Source organism: Dichotomopilus funicola (assembly GCF_033296635.1).
Source record: "Dichotomopilus funicola strain CBS 141.50 unplaced genomic scaffold C8A04scaffold_4, whole genome shotgun sequence".
In the NCBI taxonomy this organism is placed as follows: domain Eukaryota; kingdom Fungi; phylum Ascomycota; class Sordariomycetes; order Sordariales; family Chaetomiaceae; genus Dichotomopilus; species Dichotomopilus funicola.
Genome location: NW_026944025.1, coordinates 717,824 through 735,377, shown reverse-complemented (window position 1 = coordinate 735,377; position 17,554 = coordinate 717,824). Strand labels below are relative to the sequence as shown.

The 17,554-nt window shown below is 55.7% G+C and overlaps 6 protein-coding genes across 6 annotated transcripts; 1 reads left to right on the top strand and 5 right to left on the bottom strand.

Moving 5' to 3' along the window:
* Positions 1 to 891: 891 nt before the first annotated feature.
* Positions 892 to 3,423, top strand: C8A04DRAFT_25062 (uncharacterized protein; the record flags this gene model as incomplete). The annotated part of the gene is made up of 5 exons (XM_062779416.1): positions 892 to 938; positions 1,037 to 1,115; positions 1,184 to 1,693; positions 1,753 to 3,081; positions 3,259 to 3,423. 5 exons carry the CDS (start codon positions 892 to 894, stop codon positions 3,421 to 3,423), a joined length of 2,130 nt encoding a protein of 709 aa, XP_062640628.1.
* Positions 3,424 to 3,751: 328 nt separating this feature from the next.
* C8A04DRAFT_34444 (anaphase-promoting complex subunit cut9) lies at positions 3,752 to 6,046 on the bottom strand (the record flags this gene model as incomplete). The annotated part of the gene is made up of 3 exons (XM_062782825.1): positions 3,752 to 3,836; positions 3,969 to 5,560; positions 5,684 to 6,046. The coding sequence occupies 3 exons, from the start codon at positions 6,044 to 6,046 to the stop codon at positions 3,752 to 3,754; spliced, it is 2,040 nt and encodes a 679-aa protein (XP_062640627.1).
* Positions 6,047 to 6,546: 500 nt separating this feature from the next.
* C8A04DRAFT_34443 (alkaline-phosphatase-like protein) lies at positions 6,547 to 9,066 on the bottom strand (the record flags this gene model as incomplete). Its single annotated transcript, XM_062782824.1, has 7 exons — positions 6,547 to 6,572; positions 6,757 to 7,272; positions 7,339 to 8,011; positions 8,075 to 8,153; positions 8,217 to 8,305; positions 8,369 to 8,487; positions 8,547 to 9,066. 7 exons carry the CDS (start codon positions 9,064 to 9,066, stop codon positions 6,547 to 6,549), a joined length of 2,022 nt encoding a protein of 673 aa, XP_062640626.1.
* A 2,815-nt stretch (positions 9,067 to 11,881) lies between these two features.
* On the bottom strand, positions 11,882 to 12,959 carry C8A04DRAFT_25059 (copper homeostasis CutC domain-containing protein; the record flags this gene model as incomplete). The annotated part of the gene is made up of 2 exons (XM_062779415.1): positions 11,882 to 12,708; positions 12,845 to 12,959. The coding sequence occupies 2 exons, from the start codon at positions 12,957 to 12,959 to the stop codon at positions 11,882 to 11,884; spliced, it is 942 nt and encodes a 313-aa protein (XP_062640625.1).
* A 1,896-nt stretch (positions 12,960 to 14,855) lies between these two features.
* On the bottom strand, positions 14,856 to 15,497 carry C8A04DRAFT_25058 (uncharacterized protein; the record flags this gene model as incomplete). Its single annotated transcript, XM_062779414.1, has 3 exons — positions 14,856 to 15,085; positions 15,160 to 15,240; positions 15,314 to 15,497. The coding sequence occupies 3 exons, from the start codon at positions 15,495 to 15,497 to the stop codon at positions 14,856 to 14,858; spliced, it is 495 nt and encodes a 164-aa protein (XP_062640624.1).
* Positions 15,498 to 16,546: 1,049 nt separating this feature from the next.
* Positions 16,547 to 17,405, bottom strand: C8A04DRAFT_9217 (mitochondrial PGP phosphatase; the record flags this gene model as incomplete). Its single annotated transcript, XM_062785402.1, has 3 exons — positions 16,547 to 16,630; positions 16,703 to 17,050; positions 17,181 to 17,405. 3 exons carry the CDS (start codon positions 17,403 to 17,405, stop codon positions 16,547 to 16,549), a joined length of 657 nt encoding a protein of 218 aa, XP_062640623.1.
* Between the last annotated feature and the right edge of the window lie 149 nt (positions 17,406 to 17,554).

The window sequence follows — 17,554 nt, the reverse complement described above, 5'->3', positions numbered from 1 at the left end:
GCCGGATAACGGGAACGACGGGAATTCCTTTCATCTCTGTATTCAGTTATGTATTTTTCTCTCTGATTTTACTTCCCTGTTTAGGGTCGGTGATGATGGGCGGGTAAAACAGGAGTTGGGGGCTGGGGAGCTGTATCGCGGTGTTAATAGGTTGATTGATATTGAGGTTCAGGGTTACGTTAGGTCATTCCAGCTTACTTGCGTGTTTTGTGTTTGGAGATTTTATTTATTTACTTACCTGGGTATCATCTCAGAACTGCACTCCAATCAAACGCCTTGGAGTGTGATTGACTACTATCCTCACTCATGCTCAGAGATAATTAGCTGCTTCGGCCCGGAAAAGACCCGCAGCGATCTGGGGGTGCTTTTCCCGATTACCGAGAACTCCAACCACGATCCACAGCGAGCGTAGCCGCAACGACCCCGGAATCGGAAATGCAGCGGGCTCTAAATGCGGGGTTAACTGGGGAGTCCCTTAATCACTAACTGGAAAGAGCGAGGGCAGGGGTGTTTTACCTGTATCTCTCAAGCAGTGTCGACAAGCGGTTGTTGTGTTCCGCGGGCGGTCGGAGTCCGGAGTTGGAGGTTGCGGAGCCGAGGCTGGGGTTTGCGTTGATCTTTTGGCCTTTGACTTTGTTTGCTTTCCTTCGGTTTTGTTCTTTTCCTCGTTTTTTAGTTCGGCTTCGATTTTGGCTTGATGAATTCGACCATTTGAATTGCCATTGACTTGAATTGGCTCTTCATTGTTGTACTGCGTGAGTGACAGGGCAACTGCTGTGGTGCAACTGAGACAGCACCGCTGTTTGTCAACTCTGGCTTTTGACTCAAAACTTCCGATCTTGACCTCCGATCTCGACTCCGACTTCGACACAACACATTTGACATCTCAAGATGGCGGAGAGCGGGCAGCAGGCGGTCGCCGTGCCACGGAAGCTTTGGTATGTTCAATTGATCTCTTTTGCTCGTTTTATAGCTTCCGCTCTTGGTCTCAAGCAAGTGGAGTTGAGTCGGTGAGATGAGACGACTGACCGGACAGGCAACATCCCGATCCGCAGAGCACGCAGATGTACCGGTTCATGCAGGACGTCAACCGCCAGCACGGCCAGCAGATCAAGGTATTTCTCTCATTTTCTGCTTAATAAAAAAATACAAAGGATGAAGACAGGTGCTAAGTATATGACAGACCTTCGCCGAACTCCACGCCTGGGCACTCACCCACCGCTCGGCCTTCTGGGCGCACCTCTTCCACGACGCCCACCTCATCCACTCCGGCACCTACAACACCGTGGTCGACGAGTCCCTCCCCATCGACGCCATCCCGCGCTGGTTCGAGGGCGTGCACCTCAACTTTGCCGAGAATGTCCTCTACTCAGCAGCCGACAACAACACGGCTGAACGCAGCGTGCGGCACAAGGAAGACGACAAGGTCGCGATTACCGAAGTCCGCGAGGGCGGGAGCAGTACCCGGAAGGTGACGTATGGCGAGCTGAGGCGGTTGGCCAGGGAGATGGCCAAGGCGATGAAGGTGCGCGGGGTGGAAAAGGGGGATCGCGTGGTGATTATGGGGTCGAATAGTGTTGAGACGCTGGTGGTGTGGTTGGCGACCGCGTGGTTGGGGGCTGTGTTTAGCAGTAGCTCGACGGATATGGGGGTGAAGGGGATTTTACAGCGGGCGGTGCAGGTTAACCCCAAGGTTGGTTTCGTCTCTCTTCTACTTACATGATACAAGGAGACGAGGTACTGACTGGGCAGCTCCTCTTCATGGACGACGCGGCGCTGTACAACGGCAAGGTGGTGGACCTGCGCGACAAGATGGCCGAGGTGGTCAACGGACTCAAAGACTGCTCCAACTTTGCGGCCGTCGTGTCGATCCGCCGCTTCGACGAGGCCCGCGACATCACACGCGTCCCCAAAGCCGAGACCTACACGGCCTTCCTCTCCTCGGCCAACCCCAACACCCCCCCACCGCAGTTCGTCCGCGTGCCGTACCACGAGCCGTTCCTGATCTGCTACTCGTCCGGCACGACGGGCATCCCCAAGGCCATCGTGCACTCGGTCGGCGGGATTCTCACCAACAGCTACAAAGAAGCCGTCCTGCACGAGGGGCTCGGCCCGGACAGCGTCACCCTACAATACACCACCACAGGCTGGATCATGTACCTCTCCAACTGCGGCGCCCTCCTCTTCGGCGGCCACGCCATCTTCTACGACGGCTCGCCCTTCCAACCCGACGCCACCATCCTCATCCGCCTCGCGGGCGAGCACCGCATCACCAAACTCGGCATCAGCCCCCGCTGGATGTTCGAAGTCAGCAAAGCCGGCCTGCGCCCGCGCGACATGGCCGACCTCTCCTCCCTCCGCACCGTCACCTCCACCGGCATGGTCCTCTCCGACCAACTCTTCGAATGGTTCTACGACGTCGGCTTCCCGGCCCACACCCACCTCGCCAACATCTCCGGCGGCACCGACATCGCCGGCTGTTTCGGCGCCATGAACCCTCTCGAACCCGTCTACGTCGGCGGCACTCAGGGCCCCAGTCTCGGCGTCCACGTCGCCCTCTACGACTCCCTCTTGCCCGAGGGAACCCCCGGCAAGGAAGTCCCCCCCGGCACCCCGGGGGAACTCGTCGCTGTCACCGCCTTCCCCAACATCCCCTGCTTCCTCTGGGGCGACGACCTCACCCACGGCGCCGCATCCACAGGAACCAAATTCCACTCGGCCTACTTCGCCCGGTTCCCGCACGTCTGGGCCCACGGCGACTTTTGCGTTATCCACCCCACAACGGGCAACATCTCCTTCCTAGGCCGGGCCGACGGCGTTCTCAACCCATCGGGTGTGCGGTTCGGCTCGGCGGAGGTGTATTCGGTGATTGAGCGGCGGTTTACGGACCGTGTGCAGGATTCGTTGTGTGTGGGGCAGAGGAGGCCGCAGGATAGTGATGAGTCGGTGATGCTGTTTTTGCTGATGCGGCCGGGGAAGCGGTTTGAGAGGGGGCTGGTGGAGGAGATTAGGGACGCGATTAAGGGGGATTTGAGTAAGAGGCATGTGCCGAGGTATATTTTTCCCACGCCTGAGATTCCGGTATGTTTGTCTCTCTTTTTTTGCCTTTGTTTTGTCTCCTTTGATTACCCCCTTCATCATGGCCCCGCTTTTCCTATTTACTGTTTACTTCCCCTGAAATCCCCTGAATCCACCACACACAACACACCCAAGATGAGAGACACACGCAAAAAAGGTACTAACGAGAAACGAAAACAGACCACAATCAACCTCAAAAAAGTCGAACTCCCCGTCAAGCAGATCGTCTCGGGCCACACCATCAAACCCAGCGGCACCCTGGCCAACCCGCAGAGCCTGCAGTACTACTACCAGTTTGCCAGGGTTGAGGAGCTGCTAGCCCGGGCGCCTAAGGGGAAGTTGTAGGGATTCTACGTGGTTAGATGGTTTCAAGTTAATAATTTGACTGCCAATGAGTCATTATGAAACTGTTAATTTATTAGTTGGTGTTGCCTCACCGAGAACGTAGGAACGTAAGAGCATAAGAAGGCGCGTAATTCTCAACTGGGTATTATTACCGTGCCGTGTAATGCATGTATGTATCGTGCCATATTACCTGCTAACGTTATACAAATACCCAGCGCCAACGCTATGATATGCCCGCCATGCTACCGATGCCATAATAATCCCCCGTAAATGCATACCTCATCTCCCTCTCACCATGGATCTCCCGTCTCTCTGCAAACACCACCACCTAAAAATCATCACTCGTATCCATCATGACATCCCCCCCCGCATCATCCCCTTCTATCCCTCCACCCCCACCCAATCCTCCTCCTCTTCTCCCAGGTCCAGGTGTAGTAGTCCCACCGCCACTCCTTCCATCATTCCCCCTCACCACCCCCTTCCCTTTCCCCTTCCCCTTGCCTCTAGTCCCCTTTTCCTCACTCTCCCCCGCAGCAGCAGCAAACCGACCCCTCCGTCCCCCCCCTCCAGTCTCCATCATCCTCGCTCTCGCAGCCATCTTCCTCCCTTCCAACTCTGCCTCGAACCGGTCCATAGCAGCCAGTTCCGGATTCCCTTCCCCTTCTCCCCCTTCTTCCCCTCCGTTCCCGTCTTCTTCTTCTTCTTCTTCTTCAAGATCCAACCCCCCCGCATTCAACCTCCCCACCAAACTCCCCGCCTCAACAACCACATCCCCCACCCCCGCCTCCTCCAACGCTTTATTCAACAACTCCGTGGCGACCGGATCCTGCGGGTTCACAGCCAGTGCTTCATGCAACACCCGCGCCGCATCATCCGCGCGTCCGGAATCGAGCAAGATCAGTGCTTTCGCACATAGCACCGCTGCATTCTTCCCCCCTCCGTCGCGGAGAACGGCATCGAATTCTTCCAGCGCCGCGTCGAGATATCGCATGCGGCGGTAGGCGTGAGCGAGGTTGGTGCGTGCGCCGAGCCAAGCGCGGGGGTCAGCGCCCGTGTCAGCGGCTACGAGGAGGGCTTGACGAAAGAATTTGGCGGAGTCCTTCAGACGGCCCTGGTGGTAGAGGACGACGCCCATTTCGTTGAGGAGGAGGGGATCGGTGCGGCAGAGCTGGTAGGCGGATTTGAGGTATTCTTCTGCGGCGGTCATGTTGTTCATGGCGTGGTTTTGCATGCCCAGGAACACAGGGGGCAGGTGGGTGCCGGTGAAGAGGCGGGCGGCGGTGGAGTAGGCGGTGATGGCTTGGTCGTGTTCGCCTTCGGCGGCAAAGGTGTGGGCGAAGCCGATCCAGGCCGGGCCGAAGGTGGCGTCCATCATGGAGGACTTGGAGAAGTAGCGGCGGGCGTCGGCGATTTTTCCCGTGGCGAGGTAGTAGGTGCCGACGGCGAGCCAGGTGCAGGCGTGGTCCGGGTGGTGGTCGGCGAGGTCGTGGGCCACGAGGAAGAGTTCGTTGGTTTGGCGGAGTTCGTAGAGGCAGGCGAGGTGGATGGGGTAGGCGGGGAAGTCGGTTTTGTCGTCTTGGAGGATGGATGAGGTGATGACTAGTGCGTCTTTGAAGCGGCATTGGGTGTAGAGTAGGTCGGCGCGGGCGAGGAGGAGGTCGGCGTTCTCGGCGAGTCCGTAGTGGGTTGATAGCGACTCGACGGCGGTGTTGAACGCCCCCGGGTTGCCGTACTTGGACAGGTGCGTCTGGTACAGCATCTGCACGTAGTCCCCCGGTTCCGTTTGTAGGTCTGAACCCTCCCCGTTCCCATCACCGTCACCACCGGGACCCACCGCCCGTACCCCGTTAAAGTCCAGCGACTGCATAAACTCGGCCTCCTCATCCGCCGACATCAGCGCGTTGCGCACCAGCTGCGTGAACGCCTCATAGCACTGCACATCGATCCGCAGCGCGTCCTTGTACGCCTCCTTGGCCCGGTCGAACGCGTTCTCCTTGGCGTAGCAGAGCCCTCGCAGGTAACACATGCCCGCCTCGTACCTCCGCGTCGACCATTCCTCCTCGTTCTTCGCCTCCTCCTGGGCTTGTTGGTTGTGTTGAATCTGATTCTTATTCTGTGACTGAGCCCGATCATGTCCCTGTCTCGACCTCGATCCCGCTCTTCCCCCCCGGCCCGTCGTCGTCATCGTTGTCCCAGTCCCAGTCCCAGTCCCAGTCCCAGCACCTATCCCCGCAGTCATAGCCGTAGCCCCCTTACCCACCCCCCCACCAGCAACAATCTTCCTCTTCGCCCTCCTCCCCGCCACCAACAAATGCGCGGGCGTAACCTCCCCCAACAACCCCAACGCCTCAGCAAAACACCCCTGCTTAATCAGACAATGCGCAGCCAAGTACCGACACGACGGGTTCGACCCAATCAAGCTGTGTTTGCGCAGCAGGTCGTGGGCGCGCGCGTGGTGGCCGGCGGCGAAATGCACCTGGGCCAGCCAGAAGGCGTCGTTGTCGTCGCGGGTGAGGGCGAGCAGCTTGTCGCCGATGAAGATGGCGGATTCGTATTGCGCTTTGTTGAGGGCGTCTTGGCGCCAGTCGCGGAGGAAGCGCTCCATGTTGGGTTGGGAGGTCATGGTTAGGTCGGGTCTGGGTCTGGGGAATACCCAGCAGGAAGGGTGAAGAAAAGCAAAGCAAAGCGAGGAGAGGCGAAGGGAAGCAATCGAGGTTCGGTATCGTGTGTGATTCGAAGAGTCGGGGAAATTTAAATTGGTCTGTCTTCGGTTTCTTCGTCTTGTAGAGTCCGTCGTCGAGTTCGTCGTCGAGTTCGTCGTCGAGTTCGTCGTCGGGTTCGTTGTCGATTAGTACGGTCAACCCCTCCGTCAGCGGCCAGCCGTGTCAATTCGATTCCGGCTCGTGGGTTGAAAACAGAGGCTCGCAGATGCTCAGGTTAGTCTGCAACGCGTTGATGTTTGGAAGAATCACTGGACGCGCTAATGGCGGGGCAAGCTGGGCGAGCTCACTGCCAAAATAGGCTTAGCCTGGGGGTCCAGCGCTGGAAAGTGCTGTCGGACAGGGGTCCACTGTGCTATTCACTGAAGCCCACAAGTTCTACTGCACCTAGGTAACCGGTAGGTCAGGTAGGTAGGTATGAATACCTAGCTATGTAAACGGTAAACACCATAACGTTCAATAGTGTATCAATTTTTTCATTTAGAAATTACTCATTCATCAGCCAGAATCATTGCCGACCCCAAAATAGATATTTCCCTCCCCATTACCCCAACATATCATGTCATCCCAGCCTACAACTTAACAGGCCCCTTGCCCTTCCCCTTCCCCTTACCATGCCCGTCCCCCGGATGCCCGGGGTGCTCCACCGTCTTGTTGTGCGGGTGCCCCAAGCCCAGGCAGCTAGCAATCTTGTAAAACACATCAATATTGCTGTAGGTACCACCAAAAGTCTCCTGGCACGGCCCACGCGCAAAGATAGGCACGTCCGTCAGGGAGTGCACGCCCTGCGCCTCGTCGGTCGGCAGCGTGCCGTTGACGACGAAGCCGCCGGGCCGGTCCGTGTTCTCGACGTACACCTCGCCGTTGGCGCCCACGGCCGCGGGCACGCGGGGCTTGTGGCCGAGACCATAGTCCTCGCGGTGGTCCGGGTTGGCGCCCAGGCCGGCTGCGATCGCATACCGCGGGTCCCAGTTGAGCGGGAAGTTGGCGCCCGTGCCGTATTGCACGCCCTCCTTGGGCTGCGTGTACTGCGACAGACCTGACCGCTCGTACACGCCGACGGCGCTGCGCTTGGACCGGTCGTCCTCCTGGGCCCGCAAGTACTTGGTGTCGGCGCTGCCAAAGACATCTGCGTGATTGTTAGGACTCGGGATTCGGGGCTGGCAGCATAGCAACGTATGTAATAGGAACTCACCAAAGCCGTGGCCGTGGTCGGCAGTGACCACAATCAGGGTCTCCTCGAGAATGCCAAGGTCCTCCAGCTTCTTAATCGTCGCCCGCACCGTGTCGTCCAGCTCAAGGAGATCACCCAGCGCACGCTCGTAGTCGAGGGTGTGCATCTGCTTGTCGATCGACGCGGCCTCCGACATGAGGAAGAAGCCCTTGTCGCCGCCGCGCTTGTTCAGAATCTCGATCGCCTTGAGCGTCATGTCCTTCTGCCCGGGCAGGTCCGTAGCCGGGCCCTTGGCACCAGACGGGTTGTTTTCGAGCGTCGCCAGGTTATCGGTGTAGATGTTCCGGTCCAGCCACACAGGTAAGTTAGACCTGCAGAAGATGCCCAGAGCCTTCTGGTCATTCGGTGCCGCAAGGAGCGCCGTCTTGTTCCAGCTAACCGAGTACCCCTCGTTCGCAAACTCAGCGTAGTAATCCTTGCCCTGGTACGAGCCCGAGCCGGGGATGAACTGCTCGGCACCACCGCCAAAGTAGGCGTCGGGGCCGGCCGTCCGGGTCCACGAGTAGTTGCTCACGCCGTGCAGCGCCTGGTCGATCAGGACGCCGTACTCGGACCGGCGGCGGGTGTGACCGGTCAGCGCGATTGGAGTGGCGTCGGCGATGAACGCAGTCGAGACCGCGCCCCAAGCAGAGCCCTAAGCACAATCTCGTCAATTGATGTCCTCTCCGCATAGGAAGTCAGATGGTAGTTCACTCACCCAAACACGGTACAGAAGCTCAACAATGGTCTCGACCTTAGGGTCGTCGTGCGTGTCAGGGGAAGAGTCGACGTAAACACTGGAAGGGATACCGTCAGCTTGCGAAAGTTCCCATTTCTCCCCTCAATGCCCACCCACTTACCCCATGGCGTTCACCGAGCTCTTGTGTCCGCTGTACAGAGCGGAAGCCGAGTTGGCACTGTCCGTGATGAAGGTGTCGATCGAGTGCGACTATTGCAAATGTCAATGTCAGCTCAATTCCCCGCCATTGGCCTTTCTTGGATCCAAACCCACCATCTGATGACCCAGGACCGGGAACTCATCGAGCGCGAGCAGGCTCTGGTACCGACCGTTGACGGTCTTGTGTCCCAACAGGCGGGCAGCCGTGATCATGTTGGTGGTCATGCCATCACCTAGTCAATGTGTTAGGCCCCATCACCTCTCCCGCCGATCAAAGCATTGGCCGACATACCAATAAAGAAGACGACATTCTTGGCCTTCTTCTTGGTGGCCAGCGGGCGGACGGTCCAGTGGGCCTTGGTGGTCTGCCCGTCGTAGTACTTGAGTGTAACCGTGTACTCGCCGGGCTCGTACAGCGCCACGCGGCGGAAGGCCTTGGACGCGACATTGACCACCGACGGCTTGTTAGCGTCCTCGGCGAACAGGTCCTCGAACCACGAGAAGGTCCATTTCTCCAGCGCCGGCTCGCTGTGCTTGAAGAACTCGGCGATGCTCTTGGGCTTCTGGCCGTCCTTGGCGATGGTGGCCGTGAACTTCTCGTCCGGCACACCGTTGTTGAACGCCTCGGAGCCGTTCTTGGGCGCGTGGATCTCGAAGCGGATGTCGAACTCCTGGCCGGGGAGGAAGTCCTGCTGGTCCGGGGGAAGCACACAGCCGAGATCGGGGCAGGTACCCAGCCGCTGGAAGGTCTGTGCCGACGCCGCAGACAGCGACGCCGCGAGGCAGAGCGCGACGGAGTTAGCTTTCACCATCTTGGCGGTCAACCGAAGAGAGTGAAGGAGAAAACAAAAAAACGGCTTGGCTGAGCGACGATCACAAAGACTCGAAGCTGCTCACGAGAGCTTGGGGCAACGCGGATCGGCCAGCCCCGCGCCAACTTATATAGTTACTCTCCCGCGCGATAGATTTTCCGCCTGCAGTGTACCCAAACAACGTGCGTCCCCATCGGTGAACCATGTCTTACCAAACCCTCGCAGGACCTTGGCCCGAGCTGCCGAGCCACGGGGGGATGTGCGATCTCACGACTGGGCTTTGCGACCTGGAAAGCGCGAACCGGGGCAACACAAAGTTGACAAGAAGGGAAGGCCAAGAAATCGAGTAACACGGCCAAGCAATGGCCTTGCCCGATTGAAAACCGAGCCCTTCCTATGACTTTCTTCAAATCTCATGGCGAGCCTCTCAGACACGTGGGCGCGGTTGACATCCAGCCGAGCTGGAGGCCAATTCGAGAGCCCAACGTCCGGAGCCTTCCTCCACGACCGGGGGTGACGACCATGAAGCCTCAACGCCAAGATCTCCGTCCCGTCCGTCGTCTGAACGTGCTCCGGCCCGGCTGTCTAATTGGCGCCCGCCACATCCGTGATGCCAAGAACTGCCATTTTCTCCGCCGGGCCTGCAGGAACGCAGACTTGGGTTCCCTCGGTTGAGCTTTTCAATGGAGAGCTGAGGATGGAGTGGTGGGTTGCATGCAGAGAAACGATTGATAAGATTACTTTTGAGGTCAACAGCCGTTGGCTCGTCAAAATTTTTGAGGTCAGCATGTTCAAGTATCAAGAAACGCCGTGTCAACTTGTATGGGCGAGTTGGCGAGGTAAGAATCAGAGAAGTGAAAAAATCTGGACGAGGTCGAGGAAAGAAGGTCCATCAAAAAAAGCCCAGTGGCATAGGTATTGAACCCTATCCGAGAAAAGCCCGAGCATGAGGAAACCACGAAGGAACAAGACACCAACCGCCAAGAAATAAGCCGGGGGGATCCTTCTCGAAAAGGAAGTCGCGAAGAAGCGAGGCGGTTTTGCAGAAAAGCTTCACCGGGGACGGTTCTTTCCCCGAGAAGTCTCAGATCCCCACATTCGCCAACCACTAGTTAGTTATACATAGAACATGTCTAGGATGGTCTCGAAGAATGTCGACCCCCACGGATACCACTAGTGGATGTACGCCGCCACGCCTGCCAACCGTCCGGGACATATCGCACACCACTATCACGTTGTTATGAGTATCGATGTCAACCTCGTGCGCCTTTGCTGAGAGCTGGAGGAGTCGATACCTCCTCCTGATTCGTGGGCAGCCGGGCCGAGGATAATTCCCGCCTTCTCCTCCAGCAGCTTTCGGCTGAAACAACCGACCTTGCCAGGAAAGACAGGCGTAAAACGGAATAGGGGGCTTGAAGCCAAAACATACTCACATATTTGATTCGTGTCTTTAGGCCCTGGAATGGCTTCTCACTCATCCTATGCTTTTGACCGTCATCCCTTCCTAATGGAGATGCCTTGGACATTGCACCTGCTTTCATACTTCAAGGAAACCGTAATTCACGTTTGTGCCATTGACCTTCTAGCGACTGTAGTGTACTGTACAATCAGCTGCATCGTCACCATGTCACGCCGTCTGTTATACAACATCAACAAGTATCGTATATCCAAGTCTAGATTTAAACAACCACAACATCCCACTCGACTAAGCAAGCCGAATCATCACTTGGCCCCGAGCATCTTACGGTCCTGAAGCATATCACGAAAAGCGTCCCGAACCGGCCACCGTTTCCCCCTTCCGCGCTCCGTCTCACCCAGCCTTTCGTCCACCGACGCCGGGAAAGCAGCCGCCTCCCACAGGCGCACGAATCCAAGCACCACCCACGCTAAAACCAAGATTCCAAACGGCGACAACATGCCCGACATAGACTCGGAGGACGAATTCTTGATGCCTGATCGTTGTCTTTCGCCCAGGTCGAGAGTTGAACGTCGGATTCAACGAGGCGATCTCATTGTCCTGACACCGCCGTTAGCAGTCGACGTTGTGCCCAAAAGACGGACGAGGCGCATGTTAGCCGGGCTCACGACACCAAATCCAGATCATGGCCTGAATCGGAGCCCGACGGGGAGAGTTCGCAGTTGTCGGATTGCGGCCCAGCAAAGGGCTGCACCCGCCGCCGTACCGTCGAAGGGGAAGAAAAAGGGGGAGAAGGAGAAACGCAGCGGGGGTAAAACTAAGAAGAAGACGAAAGCTCGAGGCAAAAAGTCACAACACACGTAGACGTTTTAGGATGTTTTCACCAACGAAATGTCTCTCAATTGACGACCGAGCCGCTCGATGCGAAAACCACAAGGAAGAGCGTACCGGCGGGATGGGAACCGACACATAGGAAACCTACCCATGTGGTGTATCTCGGGACACCGCTCACCCGCCCCTTCCGGCGACGGTTTCCAAGGATGGGTCTTCTGATGAAGGTTCAAGATGCCGGTTAGGGTCAAGGCGCTAGGGAATTCGTAATCAGTATCGAAGTCGAAGGCCCGCAATGGTGAAGGAAGGATTAAGGCATACTTATACACGTAGTAGTTGAGTACCAGATCAATAGCTAGCATCCATACGAGATACCCAAGGTCGGGCCTTAGCCTTAAGGGCGACCGTAATTATACCAAGGTTCCGTGCCTTATACAATTCCTACCTGATATCTCCCCTTTTTTTTCACACCCACAAAGGTGCTCCGACGTCCGCTTTCAGTCGTAAACTAGGCACGAAGCCTCAACAACCCCCGTTTCCCAGGCCCATGGATCACACCGACCCTGCTTAACCCTCCCTCAGCACATCCACCAAACCCTTCACCTCATCCCCATCAAACTCCCCTCCCTTCAAACAAGAAGAGTGAAACCAAATTCCCCCTCCTGCAAATCCACCACCACCACCACCACCACCACCACCACCACCCAACAACCCCCCCAAATTCTCCTTCCTCACCCCCCCGCCCACAATAACCTCCACCCCCTTCTCCCTCCCAACCTCCACAACAACCCTCAACCTCTCCACATTCCCCACCGCATCCCCTTTCCCGCCCGACGTCAACATCCCATCAAACCCACACATCCTCACCTCCTCTATCACCTTTTCCACCCCCTCACGATCATCCGTCGGGATGTCATCGAATAGATCATCCACTGCTCGGTGTAGTATACATTTCAGGCTCCTCTCCTCGGAAGAGGCGGACTTGACTAACTTGATCAAGGCCGAGTTTTGGTCTCGGTTGAGGGCCAGTTTGTTTGTGTGGGGGTTGTGGTGGAGGATGCCGAAGACGAAGCCGTCGTTGTGGGCGGGGGAGAGGAGGTTGGGGGAGAGGAATTTGGGGATGGAGGTGGTCATGGTGGAGAGTTCGGTTGGGGTGTAGATGAAGTCTTGGGTTTGGTCTTGGGGTTGGTCTTGTTGGTCCTGGTCCTCGTGAGGTTGTTGTTGTTGTTGTTGTTGTTGTTGTTGTTGTTGGGGCTGGGATAGGGAAGGGGGTCCGCGGGGACGGATCATTATGCGGATTGTTGGGCGTGGAGGGGTGGTGGTTGGTGAGGAAAGGGGGAAAGAGGCGAGGAGGGAGCTGAGTTCGGCGATGGTGGGTGTCGTACCGCCGAGGGCTGGTTGTGGGGTTGTCAGGGGGTTGTTATTTCAAGAGGTAAGATATTTCAGAAGAGGTAAAATAAATAAGAGAAAATGAGCGAGTCGGAGAAGAGGAAGTCAGTGGGGAAGATGTAGAACAGGGGAACGACTTACAGTATGACCCGGCCCGGTTCAACTCCAGCCGACGAGCGCCGAGAGACACGGCTAGTACGCCATGATCAGGGCCGAAGATGGGCACTTCTAAGTCCGGATGTGTGCTGGAAGTCATGTTAAAGTTAGACTCGCTGCTGACAGTTAGTGGGTCGATTGTTGTGAAGGAAGACGCAAAGGGCTAGGAATTATAACGGGGTGAGTGAAATCGAAATGTAAGGTGTCGAGCGAGTGCTCCACAATTAAGTCCCCAATGAACCCCAACCAGACCTAAACAATCCCTTTTCTTAACCTCAATCCTAGATACAACCCCATCACGCCCATTTTTACGACCCTTCTCTCTACTAGCACTCGGGGTTTATATTTTTCTCCAGTGTAATATTTTGTGGGTTGTGGTAAGGAAGAAATTCCCCGCATTGTAGCTAATTAACTACGCCAAGATACAGTATATTCTATCATCCCCGGATCCGAGGCTCACAATCCACAGCATCGTATTTCTGTTTCATCCGCTCCATAACTACCAACGGCCAACACGCCATTCGTTCTCTTGTAAACCACAACATTACTTCAAAATAATATTTGTTTAGACTTGATTTATGCTAGAAAGTGAGCCCCGTATGGCATGTCTCTCAGAAACAGACTCCCACTGGTTTGTCTTGACCCCCTGTCTCCTCGGGCTTGGGAAATACGTAACTTGCAGAGACCGACTCGTAACTCCTAACTGCAAACAACCAATATACGACTTTCCCAACAATTAGTAACCTTTCATGGCTCCTAGAAGACTCGCACAGACAACGGCACCCTACATTCTAGTGCCTAGGAACAAGTCCCTCCCTATCAACTTCACTTCCAATAAGCTGCTAATCGATCCCCTCAGCTCACACAAAACAAACCTTAACCAGACGACACCTACCCCGTTAAATTTAGGAAGCCGTAGATTGAGGCCTTCACATTTTTCTATCCCCCAAAGCCTGAACGCTCACTCATTATGCCACCGACTCCGAACAGACATAGACCCGATTTTAAAGACGAGGTGTATTTCTGTCCCAGCGGCTCGTATCTCACCTAAAAAGACCTTCAGCTACACTGAATGGCGCTCGTCTTTAAGGAATACAGAAAGTCACAGGGCTTTTCTGTTTAGACGTGTTCTGAGCCTAGGCATCAACCCCCTTGGTCCTGCGGGCCGGTAATGACAGAGTTCGTTGACTTAAAAACAGCATATTTCTATTCTAACTATGTACCCACACAAAGACAAAGATAGCCTTAACCGCACAACACATATCTTCTAGCCCCCACATTTCCATAACGAACAGTGACCAAGGCACACCCGGTTCACCAGCACAGAGATGTGTGCCTGTGAAACAGACTAAGAACTCTGTATGCGCTTGCTTGCTCGTGATACACACATGCACACCACAGCCTCCACGGACGCACAGTAAGGTAGGGGACGAGGGCGGACAAAGAAAAAAGAGAGTGCCTATTAAGAAACGCACACGATAGTATTTCGGGCTGAAATAAGGGAGGCAGCAATCAAAACAGGAGTCACAGCACAGCACAGCACAGCACAGAATTTGATGTGTCCTGTGATCTTGACGATGCCATCTATGCTATATTGCCAGAAGTATCGCCATGCTAAGTAATGTCACTAACGCCCAACGCTGAACCCCCAAACTATGCTGTGTCGCCTGAATAATGTGGGCAAAGCTCCAGACGCCACCGATGCATTCCCCTCCAGCCAGTTCCAAAGCATGTCTATTGCCCCCACTCCCATGCTACCAGGGTATCATAAAAAATGCAGATTGTAAAGAATTCGTACCGTGGCCGGCCGTCCCAGCCATAGACGAGAAACACCGGCGTTTCTTAGCGAAGCACCAACGTACCCCGCTGTGCGATGGACGACCTTGAGTGTGCCTTGTCCTTCTATAAGATTTCATCTGGTCAGCTCTGGTCGCCGGAAATGGCCAGGCCACGCAGCCACTTTACAGCCAAGGGGCGTGGGGCGTGGGGAAGGATACTAACAATCGATGACGATGGAGTGATCCGTCTGGCCGTTCTGGCTGGCGATCTCGGCTGCGGCGTTGTCCACCAAGGCCCTCACACCCTGTGGCTCGTTGGGCGATTCGGCGGCCACAGCAGGGCTGGCAGATCCGCCAGCAGAAGCAGCAGCAGTGCTGGCCTCTCCGTTGCCAGCTTGGTCGGCTGGCTCCGGCTGGTTGCCCTGCTTGCGCTTCTTGGCCTCTTTCTCTAGGTGTGTGTTAATAAAGCGCTTTGATGTAGAGGTTGAGACTGGGGCCGGGTGTTCAAAGGGGGCTTCGTACCAGCCTTCCAGTACTTGTAGTGCATGGTGCCGATATTCGGCGAGAACCTGCACTGGTGGACGTTGAGGAAGAAGTGCTCAACTGCGCGCAGCGGTTAGCCGTCAGTGGCTGGTTACAGCCAAGGGGAAAGTGTTGTGGCGTTGCGAATACTTACAGGCACCCAATCCGGTGTATTTACGGCGGGCGTTATCGCCCATCTTCGCCGTCATCTGCTTCGCGACCCATTCCCAGCTTTGTTCCTCATTCTGGAGGTCGGCACCGAGACGCCGAGGGGAATGGGGCACCAGTTGGAGCCAGAAGATTCTCTCTTCGGCCCTCGACCAGATTCGGCCACCCATGTTGGATGGCGATAGAAAGTGATGAAGGTGGTAGTATATCGATGAGTGTATCGATGATTAGCCGTGAGAGATGGAAGACCACGACGGGGGTAAACCGCTGGCTGGCAATTGATGGAAGTGGGTTGTGTGGTGCAGAAGAAGGGGAGGAAAAGAACTGGAGGTTGGGAGAGCACGGGGATCGTTATATAGGCCAAGGGGGTGGAACTGTGTGCTCTGCCGTCCGAACCCTCCTCCGCTGTGAACATTGAAGCTGTGCTTCTCGAGTAAACAGTCATGACCAAGGTCACGCAGCCGTCCGCCCCAACCCTCACTTCCCCAGCGAACAATGAGGCCAGTGAGTCAGTGACCAAGCACACGAGGCCAAGGAGCCTCCCATCCCAACGATTTGCCGCCGTAAACAATGAAACCGCCCTTCCGAGGTGAACATTCATGGTCAAGTTCAAGTAGCTGTCTTGCCCAAACCTGCCCCTTCCAGTAGACAATAAGGCCTGTGACCAGGCATAGCCAATCCTGGGCAACCTCCTGTACGAAATATCCACCTTGGCAGACAAAGAAGTAGTTTTTCCGGGGATAAGAGTCATAACCAAGGCCGAGTAGCTGTCCCGCCCTACCTTTCCCTCTCCAGGAACAATGGGGCCGATACTGAGAGCAACCAGTCATGGTCGAGGATATTAGCTGCCCCATCCGAATCTCCCCTCTTCACAAACAATGAAGCTGGCTTTCAGGGAGAGCATCCACAGCCAAAGCCAGGTAGCGTAGCCTTCCGAGTTACCATTACCCCGCCATGAGCAGCCAAGCTGTTCCGAAGCGTGATAAACCATAACCATGTGGCCTAGGCTATACAGAGCCTCGGCCGTATATGGCCACGACCAACGTGGCCCATGGTGTCGTCCTCAGAAAGGCGGCAACACAAATAATGGCATATCCGGAGCGATAATCCACGGCGAGGTCACTGCTTCAAAACCCTGACGCTGAAGAGTTCGGGTTACTTCAATGGTGTTCAAGACACATTTTGTTCACGGCTGCTGACGAATCGTCCGATTGTCTCTTTATTCAAAGGGACTCGAAGGCTCAGGAGCCAGGTATCCATGAGCAAGCAAGTAAGGCCCAAGTCGTCTTTCAACCCTCGAGAACTAACAACCGTGGTCAGTAAAATCAAAGACTCCAACACCCAACCACCCCCCACTCTACTCTCAAGGACATACAATACTCTTCTTCTGCAGAGGCACAACCCCATCCCGGATCCAAATCCCCCAGCTGCCCATCATATTGGCGAGCATCATATCGGTAGCCAGGCGGTCGCCCACAACAGCAATCTGGTGAGGGCTTGTCACGCCCGTTTCTGGGTGCTGGCGGAAGTAGGACATGATCTCCTCGCCACAGCCGGGCTTTTTCACAGCATGTGCCAGGACATGAACGCCGGTGGACGTCCCAGTTGCTTCGGCTAGCTTTCCGTCTACATCGTAGCTTGTCGCGCCCGCCGTGTTGGACACGATTAGGAGTCGTCGTCCGGGGTAGGCGGCTCTTAAGGCTTGGAACCGGCGCTTCACAGTCTTAGTATGGGGTCGAGAAGCAAGGCAGAACAAAACCAGAATACAATCCAGGAGAGGGGGGGGGCAAGATCAAAACACAGTGGCAACATCGAGAAGCAAAGCAATACGAGAGCAATATCAAATAAAGTACCTGGTACGGTTCATAAACCTCACTGTGGTCGGGGATAGCAAAACAGTCGTCCTTATCCAACACCACAGCTCTGATATCGGCCTCCTTTCCACTCTTCGGGGAAAATGCCTTGTTCAGTGGAACGGGTAGGTCATCGAATGTCTTGACCGTTGCATGTGGAAGACAAAGGGACGGTTTTGCCAAGAGCTTGAAAATGTTGAGGGAGGCCGACAAGTTTAGGTTCATGATGTGTGGTCGTTGTCCGTCAGAAAAACGAGAAAAAATTAAGGGTGTGTTAAGACAGCAAAGTTCTTTTACTGACGGGCGCAGGGCAATATTTGGCGACGTAAAAGATTGAGAAATCTACTTTTGCTTACACAAGGTCGCTCACCCAA